Genomic DNA, 11,660 nt, shown 5'->3' with positions numbered 1-11,660 from the left:
GGAGCTCGCAGAGGGAGGGGGCTTGCCCGCCTGTCCCTGCCCCTCTCTCGCAGACGGAGCGATCTGCGGGGGAATCACTCGCTTTCACACCCTGCCCTGGCTCAGCCAGTCTCTCGCAGACATGCAGCTGGAGAGGAGGCGGCGGCTCTCGCTGTCCCGCTGCTGAGCCCTGCGCCCCGGGGGCTGCTTGGGGCGGGGAGGGGGTGCCCCTGTGCGGACAAGCCCTGCCATCTCCCCCCGCCCGGGGCTGGGAGCATCCAGCTGCCCCTCCCTGCCCTCACCCCCCGCGGGCTGGACAGGCTCATGCAGCCCTTCAGGTAAGCCGGGAGGATGGGGAGGAAGGGGGGTTAAGCCTGGCAGGGGAGCTGCTGGCATGGGGCAGGCTCCCTCTGCACGACTCTCCATCCCCTTTGCCTTGCCCTGACTCCCCCTTTCCCCCACCATTGCTGTTTGATTTGCTCTCCTGCTGCCTGGGGACCTGTTGAGAAGCTGCTGCAGGTCGCAGTTCCCAGGGACAAGCTCGTTCCCTGCCTCCATCCTTTCCCCTTGGGGCTGGCATATACCCCCCGCCTCCCCTCCCATCCATCATCACCACCACCGCCCTGCCTTGCTTTTGTTGACTGTCCTCAAAAATGCACCAAAGGAGCTAGATTTGAAGGGGGCAAAAAGTGCCCTTCATTGAGAAAGGGACACTGAAATCAGTTCCCCCACCCAAATAATAATTTGCTTTTCTTCCCTGGCAGCAAGGCAGGTGCCTGCCAAGCCCAGAGGGAGTGTGATAGGCAAAGAGCTGCCATCTCTATCTGCTCAGAGTTCAAAATGTTTGCAGAGCCCCATCCAGAGTGTCTGCCACTGCTTGTGGCTGTCAGAGCCCTCCTGTCCCTAGAGAGACCCAGCAGTAGTTGTAGAGGAGAGAGAGGGCTAGGCTGCTTCTACCTTGACTCTTAATGGCCAGCGCCTTCTTCTGCAGCCTCCCTGATTTCACTTGGTAGCAAGCTGCACATCAGGGACAGCACAGCCCTGAAGCCAGGGCATTTAGAGAAAGCACTCAGTGAGCTGGCAAAGCAGCCTCATCCCGGATGGCTCTCAGTCCGGACCTGACATCTCTAAGGAAGCCAACCTGCATTTGCAAGACAGGTGCCTTTTGGGTTGCGGTGGTGCCAGGTCCCCGGCAGGAGCTGGAAGTTGGGTGGTGTTTTGATGTGATTCTTGATTGCTGCCTGTTGGAGTAATTGCCTCCCAGTCGCTCAGAGGTAGAATCAATTTCCCCAAATTGAGATTTTAATGGGAGCTTGCAAGCTGCTGTTATGTCATGTGGTTTCAGGCGGCCTTGGGTTGCATTTATTTTAGAAACTGGATAGTTTTGCAGGTGGTGTAGGGAGAGCAGTGCCACCTACCGGGTGTAAAGGGCCCTGGAGCGGTGTGTCTCGTCCAAGGGGAGAGCACATGTGCCCCTCTGAAAGCTTTTCAGATGGACAGCATCCTCCCCTGGGAGGAGTGGAACTGATGTGGAAAATCTGCGGGGAGAGAGACACTGAGATTTGTACGTGTCTCATTTTTTAGCCATTACTCTGGCCAAGAGGTAGGCAGATTTTTAAAAAGGTCTACTGATACTTGCCCTAGCCTGGCATTAGCATGTCAGCACAGAGAGCAGAAGTGGTGGGATGAGTCACATGCCTGCCCCCATCATCAAATGTCAGCACCAGGGGATCTGAGTGAGGATGGCTGTGTGACAGAAAGCAACTTAAAATGCATTTTCTGCCTGCTTCTCAACCTCCTTCCCCTTTCTTCATCCATAATATATTGAAGATCCAGCTCTCAGAGCACTTGGGGGCCAGAGTCTATTCCACCGATTGGGCATTTAAGTGGATTTAGGCACATAAGTGCAATTCCATTCCACCCTGTTCAAGTCCATGAAAATCCATTAATGCATCTACTTTTGTAACACACCATTATCCTGCCCTTAAGACTGAGTCACAAAAAAAGCAGGGAGGGGAAGGAGGACCCGCCAGCTTTTGCATTAACTGTTTTTCAGAGACTTGAGCAGGGTGAACCAGAGTCACACTTAGGTGCCCAAATCCATTGACACACCTAATTGGTGGACTAGAATCTGGCCCTTGGTGTTTCATACCCAAATATTGCGTAGAAAGCTCCAGTACCTTTTATGGATGAGATCTAGGCGATGTCCTTAGATAACTTATTTGGTTGGGGAGGGGAGGATTGGACAAAATACATTTGTGGGAACTCCTGCCATTTCTCAAGACAAAAGTAGATTTTAAAAGCAGCAGGGAAAGAAGAGGCAGCATTACTGTCCTGCTCTGTGCATTGATTTCTGTCTGTTCTGATAGATATTCAATCCCTTTTGATCTCTGTGCTATTTATTTTTTGGCAGTTAGAAGTTATGCAGATTTTTCTACTGAGCAGCACCCACTTCACCAACCGGGTCGTGAAACCAGCTCATGGGAACAGCTGCTTATTATAAGCCAATGTGAAGTAAATGCCATAGGAAGGGGGTACTTACTCCAAATAGGAGATAGGGGGTGAAAACTAGGCTCCCTGTAGAGAGCTAAATGTACACAAGAAGATTTCCAGCCAGCCCTCTCCCCACTGGAGAGCAAGGAAAGGTTATATTATGGATGTGTGTGAGCCAAGCCAAGTCAGGGGAGGGGAGATTGCACTGTCACCTGTCAAACAAGGTGGCACAAGCTCTATTTCTCATACGCCCCATCCTTGTCTGGCCTGCTTGCCTTCGGAAATGACACCCTATAGTATTAGGGCTACATGTTGGAGGCAGGCATTTCCAACAGATGCCCCAAAATAGCTTTGCCCTCCTCATAGGGGATGGAAAGCCTTAAGCAATTAGTGTTTGCAAAGGGATTTGAGATTTCTGAATGAAAGGTGCAATAGTAACAATACTAATAATACTACTAATAATAATAATAATATACTTTCAAAGATATACATTCAAAAAAATCTCAGTAGCAGCTAATTATTATCACATTACTACTAGTGGTGGCGGCGGCGGTGGCTTCAGAACTAAATTTTGGTCCAAATATGACGGCACTCCTTTAAACTGCCACACTGATGAGCCCAGGCTCCATGTAAGCAGTTGCACCCAGAGATTTCTTAAGCTCCAAAAAAAGCTGCTGTTGCAATGAAAGACCCTCTCCACACTTTGCCAAGCACAAATCAGCCTGCCTGCAAAGCCTTTTTCAGATACCATCTCCTCTGACCTAATCCATTAAGATACTGTAACAACTCTGCGCAATGTACTAATGAAACCTGCAATAGAATACATTTCCTATTAGCTGCTTTGCTCAGACTTTGTAGTACAGGGAAAAAAAAGGTTAGTAGGGTTAGCATTTTGAGACACTTATCCAGCAGTCTCAAGAGTTCCCGACACATAGACAATACCAGCATCTAACTTCTAAGGGCTAAATGCAAACTTAATGAGAGTGACTCTATAGCCCCATTTTTGAGGGAAAGTAGCACAATGAGTAATTAGATGTCCCATAAAAGCTCTCATTTTAAAAAGTACCGCGGCGTTCACCTAATCACTCTATTGAAAACTCTCGAGGCTTTGCTCATGACTGCAGGGGGATAAAGGGGGGAAGGAGGGTTGGTTCTGTTGTTTTAAATGCTTCTTCCCGGGAACAAGCCTGTGGTTTTATTTGCATGTACCTTTTGACATCACTTGTCAGTCTTCCCCAGATGGAAATCCATTCTGTTTCACCCCAAAGACTCAATACATTCCCCTTCCTTTTCTTTTGCAAATGATCTGGGCTCTGTTATTTAAATCAAATCCCAGCACATGTTGTTGATGCACGTTTCATACCCATACTCCTATGGCAGCGCAGTTCAGGAAAGGACAACCACTCTGTCCAGGGCATGAATAAAACACACCAGCCCATTTGAAGACATCTAATCATGCCTCAGTGACCCACTGTAGTAATTAATGGTGTGTATTCCAGCAGCATCTGCTCACTGTGTGCCAATGATAGTTTCTGCAGAATAGCCATTGGAGTAACACATCTGGGCCAGAAGTGTGTGTTGTCTCCTTTGGCTTTTGCGCTGCAGACAGTCCCTGTCTTTTGGGCATGGTCGGGTCCCCAAATGTGCTCAGGAAGGGCCCATCTAATGGTTCTCAACCTTTATGGATTCAAGGAACCCTTCGTTAGACTCGAACCATCCTCCTTTTGTGAATTGAGTGGCACCCCATTCAAAAATGAATTTGTGTATTACTGTGCTCACCTCCTTACAGAGGAGAGGGGCTGGGCAGTAGGAGTGGGGGATCATTGAGGCAGGGAAAGCCTAAGGTACTAAATCTACTTAGGTAATCTACTTACCTCCTCTTACCTGGAGGCACCCTTCAAAGGATCTCGTGGCACCCCAGGATGCCCTAGACAGCCTGATTGATTGTTGCTGATCTAGATTTTTGGCATGTTTGGAGAGGGTCTTTCATTTTGACATCTACCCTTCCAGCCGGTTCTAATTTGAATACCTTGTCTAGTTTTAAACTTAAGCTCTTTGGGGCAGAAACTGCCCTTTTTTGTACATCTACTTCTAGTATTTATTTTACTACTTCCCCATATTCATTGTATTCATATTCAGCACAAAAATATATTCATTCATCCAAATTCTCAGCACTGGAGGTTGTCAAGAGGCATGTGCACATACACACCATCTTTCATCTTAATGTGCCTGTCTTTGATAGCTAAACATGTGGGGTTTGTTTTAATCATATGGAAACACTGCAATAGCAATAATCTCTCATCAGGAGCTGCATAAATGTCCAGGCATGTGTGATGTAGATAATTCACGATAGAGGAGTATAAACTATAGGCCTCTGCAGTCCAATGTGTTAAATGACATTTCATAAACTAAAATGAAGCCATTCATCCTTAGAAGAAATGACAGCAAACCAGCTCTTTTGGGGCCTGATTCTGCACCTGGCATAGTAAACAGTGGGCACATCTACACGTGCGCTTTAATGCACAGTAGCCTATTTTACTGCACACTAAAGCATCACACAAAATACCATGCAGTTACATTAATGCTGAGTAAAATAAACTCCTGAGCATTAAGCACCACATAAACAACGTGTGCTTTCAGTACTGTGCATTAAGGCAGCCTAATGCGCGTGTATTTAGTACCTCACATTGGAGGTACTAAATTTAATCCACATTAGGAAAAGCACATTAATGCATATGTAGACACACCCAGTGTTCACTATAAGAGTTTTGTCATTGACTTAGATGGGAGGAGAACTGTGTCTTTGTAAACTTCCTGCACTTTGCTAACATTGATGATTAAGTTCCCTAACCCCTGCAAGGTAGGTGAGCATTGTCACAGAAAGGTGATGCACATTTCTTAAGGGGCTTGTTAGCTAAAGTGACTGATAAATAAGAGTCGCGTAGGTTAGACAGACTAGTGAATATAGGTCACACAGCAAGTTTGTGGGAGAGTTAGGAAGAGAACCCAGGTGACCTGACTTAGTCCTCTGCTCTAACTACTAGCTACAGGCAGCAAAGAGTCCTCAAAATTACCCATATTTACTATTTTAGCAGTATAATTATAGGTACTGAATAAATTCATTAGGAAGGCTATAAGGGGAATTATCCCCTGTAAACCTTATGGTTCAATTTAGGTTTACATTCATTCAGCTCCATTGAAGTCCATGGCCTTGCATCACGTATCTTAGAACAGGGGGTTGTTTGGTATCTAGATACGATGAAAAATAAAAGCCATGCAGCTGGTCCCTGGTGTCATTTATTTTGGGGATTATGGTATTTTATAGCTTTTACTGCCAATACCAATGCCCTGGGAAGCAGCATACATTAACTAACATTATACTGACAACCACTGCACCTTCATAATCTGTGTGTGTGTGATATGTGTGAGTGGGTGCTATAGTATATATATTCCATCCAGGAAAAGCACACACCAACTGCTGAAACTCCCTTAGCCTGACGAAGGGTTTTTGAACCCGAAAGCTTGCTTAATAACTATTCTCCAACTATTTGGGTTGGTCTAGTAAAAGATATCAGATTCACCCAAGGAACCTTGTCTGCCTGTGTCCTTAGACCAACACGGCTACAACCTACACCCCTGCATAGTATATATATATGTATCACACATAATTAAAGAGAGGGTCTCTGTATAAAAAGGACAGAACATTTTCAGGAGATGACAAACAACAGCTATGGGATCCCGTTAGGCTTGGTGCTGCTCTTATTGGATTCAGGGGTAATGGAAAGACAGGTTTGCCCTTGTCCATCATACTGTAGGAGGTCCCAATCCCTGTTTACTAACCAGATGGCTCAGGTACGCAGCAAACTCCTACTGCGGGGAGAGGGGGAGCTCAGCACAAACCAGCGGCGCTACCCCAGGGACAAATCTAGCCATACCAGTCCATACCATGCTCTGCTGTGGCTACGTGTGTCCAAAGTCTCACTATGGGGAAACTTCATGAATCATCCTGTGTTTCATGAGAAACCTGCACCAGATACCTGCCAGCCAGTGCTCATTTATATCCCAGTGTCCCTTTCATCAGAGAGAAGTGGTTTGGGAACCCCTGGTCTAATGCAAATTCAGGTCATTATACCCTGCCAGTCTATATTTTCCTATTGGCCTCAGTTGGATCAAGGGGGATTCTTTGCTCCCTGAGCCAAGCTGTTGTTCAGCATTGCTATATTGCACCCCAGAGGTGGCTGCATTTCAGAGGTGGGTGCATAGTGTTGGTAGAGAGCTCTAGGATCCTGCCTGGGGGAAAGTGCTGTGTGAATGCAAGATCTTTGTTGACTGCAGTGTTCAGATTTCAGGAGAAAAGATATAAGGGAAAATGCAGTCAACATCTTTTCCCACTTCATTCCACATCTAAAATCTCCCTTAGGCAAAATTCAGATCCGGATTTCAAGCCCCCTGTTTGGGTGCATTTAAAATCCCAGTCTTTGGGTCAACCCACTAGAAAGGTAACGGTCATTTGCCAGATGCAGAACGGGATCCCATATGAGATATCAAAAATACCCACATATTAGGTCTTCTTGGAGTTTTGGTTTGGAGCCATCTTGTTTTCACCAGTTGTCCCCAAATCAGCATTTCATTTGCAGCCTGCTTCATACAGCTGAAGCAAAAAAAGGGAGGAGCGAAACTTTAAGAAGTGGAGCCAGCTGCATCAAGCCCTTGCCTTTTGGCAGCACGGTTCTCACTAAAACCAAAGGCAGGAGCTTCACAAGGGTCTTATTTCAAAAACATGACATTGTTTTACCCAATCCCAGTCTATCCTTGCACGGCCTCAGTTTCCCACACAGCAGCAATACGTGAGAGTCATACAATCAGCCCGGTTTCCTGTACACCCATGTGGCAATAGAATTGTAAAAGTTGACAGGTCAGCAGTTTTGTAGCTTGTACGAAAAAAGCAATGAGATTTTAGATCCTGGTACAATTCAGCAGCCTGCAACACATCAGAAGCCACGTTAGTCTAATTAAGATTGTTCCCCATTAAATTAGAGCACAGCTTGTATTGCCTGGGATGGAAGAAGTATTGAGACCTCTGTTTTTTAACCCGCTCAAGCTAGTGCTGCCGGCTGCCTACGCATAAGACTCTTGCCAGTGCCATAACATTAGACTACATGGTCAGATCAGGTTCAGGCTCCAGCAGGCCCTGGAGGCAAGAAGGCTCCTAGTCTGCAACCACAAACTGATTCCAGGTATAAACACCTCGAGCCTTGTCACTCTTTGTCGCACCCTGGACAAAAAAACTCAGGGTTTTCACTCAAGCTGCCTTTGTGGATTGTCAACCCCTGCCATTTCACACCGCAGCCAGACAGGGCCATTAGCCCAATCAACATCTCCAGATCTTTGCTCCTGCTTCATCTGCCACACTTTACCCCAGGCAGGATTTTTGTTACAGGGGTGATCACAGAGACTTGCTGGAAACCTTAAAGGAACTTAATCTCAGCAAACTATACTCAAGGTTATGGGAGGGTGAGGGAGGGATTTCCATGAAGAACAAGCAGGAAAAGTAGTGGAGTTGTGGAGCCTGGCAAGTTTTTTTCTGAGCTGTAGAAGGAAAAATTTTAATGACAATAGTTCCTTTGTTAAAGGGCACCTGCGGTCAGGAGAGAGACTAGGTAAAGCAGCACCTTTCCTTGAGTACAAGTTCTGCAAGAGATGAAACTCTAGGGCTTATTTGCACGAAAATGCACGTGAATTCACTAGAACGGGGAAGTTAAATGAGTTAAAGCCATGAAACCGGCGTGGGGACGTGTTCCAAAGTACTGGGGTCCAGTTTCACTGCAACTTAATGCTCCTTCAAGGGGTTTTTTGATATAGGCTAAGGAGTGAATTTAAATAGCTACATAGGCAGAAGTCCCACGTGAACACTTTTTTTCTGGTACTAATGTGACATGCTTTCGTTTAGCTACCCCAGTTGCAAGCAACATTAACTGAAGCAAGAAGGCAAGTCTTCTACTAAAATACGAATGCCCAGCAGAAATGTGGGCAGCACCGTTCCTGCACACACGTGAAACCAGTACAGCTTCCCCATATAAGCAGGGACAAGATGAAATCAAGACCAACTCTGGACAAGGAGGGTTCGGGTAGAATTATCCCATCAAACGTCTGGCAGAGTCTTTGCCTGGCTATTTAACATCGTTCTTGAGAGTAGGATAGGAAAGGTGTAAGCCGGATCAGTCCTCCCCTGGCTGGGAGCTGGACTAGCAGACCAACATCACTATGACATGCCTAATACCGTAGGTCATTTCCATCTCTAGGGCCTGCCAAATGAATGGAGAGTATCTGTCAGACCTGCTACCTGTGCATTTCGAAGTCAGGCCAGCTTCATTCAGACCTCTCGGCAAAGCTGTGGGGGAGCAGGCTGGATTATTATACGCATTGCCAGATATCAGACGTGGCAGCGTGGCCCTGGGGGGGCTGAGCACAGGGCTGGGAGCCAGGTGCTCCTGTCTCCTGGATCTGTGCCATGAACTCAGCGAGGTAAAGAACTTCTGCACTCTGTGCCTCAGTTTCTCCCTCTGGAAAACAGAAGTGATGGCCCTTTTCCTTTCCCATATCAACCTTTACACAGCCTTTGGTAAGCCGCGAGTGCCCAGGGCTCAGCATTACTGTCTCATTCTGCAGCAGGCCGAGGGAACCCAGCTGGCTTTTCACATCCCAGGCACTTGCTGGCAGCTAGAAAAATCATCTCTGGGCTTGTAAACTGAGCCGAAATTTGCTCGGGAAGCAGCTGGGGGAGAGATATGGGACCCCGCGGTGTCATTTTTACAGGCAATCCTGCTGTAACAGCAGAAGGAAACGGTGATCCCCAGCCAGGGAGAGATGCTCCAGCCTGGCCGGGATCTGGGTGTATTTCCCTTTGCAAAGGGGCGTTTGGGGGCTTGGGGGTTTCTGCGGTTAGGCCTGTAGCAAGGCTGGCCCCTTCCCCTCTCTCCCATTACTACAGGGCATGGAATGAATTAATTCCTCCGCCCCTCGTCTTCTCCCACCCCTTTGCGTCCATGGCTGTAACAGGAGCCTGCCCAGCCCGGGAGGCGGTGCCCCTAGCTCCTGAGTGGAGGAGCCGGAGAGAAAGGACGAGCTCTGTAGGCATTGGAAGGGACTGGGATGATTGATGGCTTGGGCTGTTTTGTCAAGGGGAGAGGAGAGGAGAAGAAGGGGGGAAAGAAGTCTGTGCAACCCTTCAGCAGCGCAGAGGCGAGGAGCTTGCCTGGCCTGGCCTGACCGCGTGCTTCTTTTCAGTCCTCCTCCTTTCCTCTCCATTGATTTGTTTTTTCCCTTTCTCTTTCTCTTTCTCTCTCTCTCTATTTTTTTTTTTAAACTCTTCTTCCAGGGAGAGGCTAGTGGTTAAACCTGGAGCTGGATGGATGGGTATGGGGAGAGGGGCAGGAGCCACAGCCCTGGGATTCTTCCACATCCTCCCTGTCTTTCTCTGCATCTTCCCTTCAGGTAAGGAGCAGCCCCTCGGCGTCAAGACTTCCCTCGCCGTGCAGCCGGAGCCCCCCCGGCCGCGGGCCTGGCTCTCTCTCCAGCAGTTTGGCACACGGTTTAATGTGGCAGCGTTTCTCCTATTCTTTGTCTGCCAGGGTGGCCCCCACAGGCTCCCTCGAGCAGGGGGGTGAGGAAGAGGGAGCCCAGCGGGTGCACTGCTCCAGGCAGGCCTCTGCAGAAGGGAGACTAGGACCCTTGACATGTGCCAGGTGCCAGAGGCTGCCCATCAGTGGGATGCGCTGGGTGCAGTGGGGTCTGGTGCCTGGCACGTCCCCTTGGCTCTGGGCTGGAGGGCACACCTCTTGGCCTGGCTTCAGGCACCGGCTCGTGCAGCGGTCTTATAGGGAGGGCGGGGGTCAAGTACCGCATGCCTGCTCCCCTTCTCCGCTGTGTGCCCACGGTATGTGGGGTGGCACCCGTTTAAACGGGGAGTCCCACACCAGTGAATCCAGCCGGGCCCAGTCGGCTCAGGGTGGAAGGGGCCAGCTCCAAACATGCTGCCTCCTTTCCCGAGTCACTTTGGCTCGTCCGTGCCGTGGGCTTGTAGCCCTGCCTGTCTCCTCCCTCCTGCCGTTGTCCAGGTAGAAAACTTCAGGTTCTTGGGTGGGAAGCGGTGGCTCCCGTCTGCCCGTGCAAAGCAAATGGTGAGATTGCAACCAAATGGCAGGGCCAGCGTCTGATCTCCCTTGCCAAGCCTCCCCCCCGCAGTCCCTCGCCCGGCTCATGCCCACAGCCACTTGCAGCTCTTCCTAATCTTTCTGTTTGATAACAGTTCAGGGCCACCCCCTCCCCTGCACCTTCTCCCAGTTTGTTTGGCTTGTGTCAGAAAACAGGAGAGAGCTGCAGAAGTGCAGCTGAAAATGCCATCTGGTTCCAATGAATCCCCCATAGTTTTTCACAATGTTTTTTGGCTGATCTCTGCCTGCAAATTCCTTCGAGCCCTGAGTGCTTGTTTTTGTTGGGGGAGGGGGAAGCAGCTCCACAGAGGCGGGCTTGTTCCTTCCAAAACTCTCCTGTTTCTTTACCTCTTTTTTTTTTTTTTTTTTAGATGGGGGGTGGTGGAAAGATGGAGCAAGAGAAAGAGAAACCCTAAGGTTAAATCTGCCAGTTTGCTTTATTTGGAGGGGGGGGGGGGATTACTTTCTATAAAACTCTTCCCTTGTTGATCGCAGGTTAGAAATACATGGGCAGCCCAGGGCTATGGAAAGACTCCCACATGCAATAAATAAATATATAATGCATTACCCCTGTCCTCCCCGCCGCCACTACCACCTCCCTTAAGCCTCAATGCAGGAAAATAAACCTTTTGAGTGAAACGTTGGCACCAGCGCTAGTTTGGGGCTTTCTTCGCCCTGTGCAAGCGGGCAGGCAGAGATCTGCATTGCTGGGAGCTTTTGATCAGAGCTGATGCCTGTTGCCTGACATCTTTGCCCAGCGTTGGGGCTGAGTTTGGTGTGCGAGAAGGAGCCTGCTTGGTTTGCTTGTTTGTACCAAGGGCTTTTTTTTTTTCTTTTCTTATTTCCCCCCTCAGCTGTTAAATCCGTTGCAAGGAACTAGCAAAACAGGGCGATCCAGGGAGATTGTGGGCAGCGTGCAGGGGGTCTTGGGCACCAGGGTGGAGAACGCTCCCTGTTCCTGTACCTTGCTCTGCA

At 48.7% G+C, this 11,660-nt stretch overlaps 1 protein-coding gene across 1 annotated transcript in view; it reads left to right on the top strand.

Annotated features, from left to right (window-relative positions):
- RGMA (repulsive guidance molecule BMP co-receptor a) overlaps positions 1-11,660 on the top strand; it is a 34,979-nt gene continuing 23,319 nt past the window's right edge. The window contains exons 1-2 of the mRNA XM_006027693.3: positions 1-317; positions 9,851-9,966. Of these exons, the coding sequence (XP_006027755.2) occupies positions 304-317; positions 9,851-9,966 (130 nt within the window). The 5' untranslated portion in view covers positions 1-303. The remainder of the gene's footprint in view (positions 318-9,850; positions 9,967-11,660) is intronic.

The sequence above is a fragment of the Alligator sinensis genome, unplaced genomic scaffold (genome assembly GCF_000455745.1).
Source record: "Alligator sinensis unplaced genomic scaffold, ASM45574v1 scaffold857_2, whole genome shotgun sequence".
Lineage (NCBI taxonomy): Eukaryota > Metazoa > Chordata > Crocodylia > Alligatoridae > Alligator > Alligator sinensis.
Note: the sequence above shows the minus strand (reverse complement) of the source record. Positions and strands in the feature narration are given on the sequence as shown.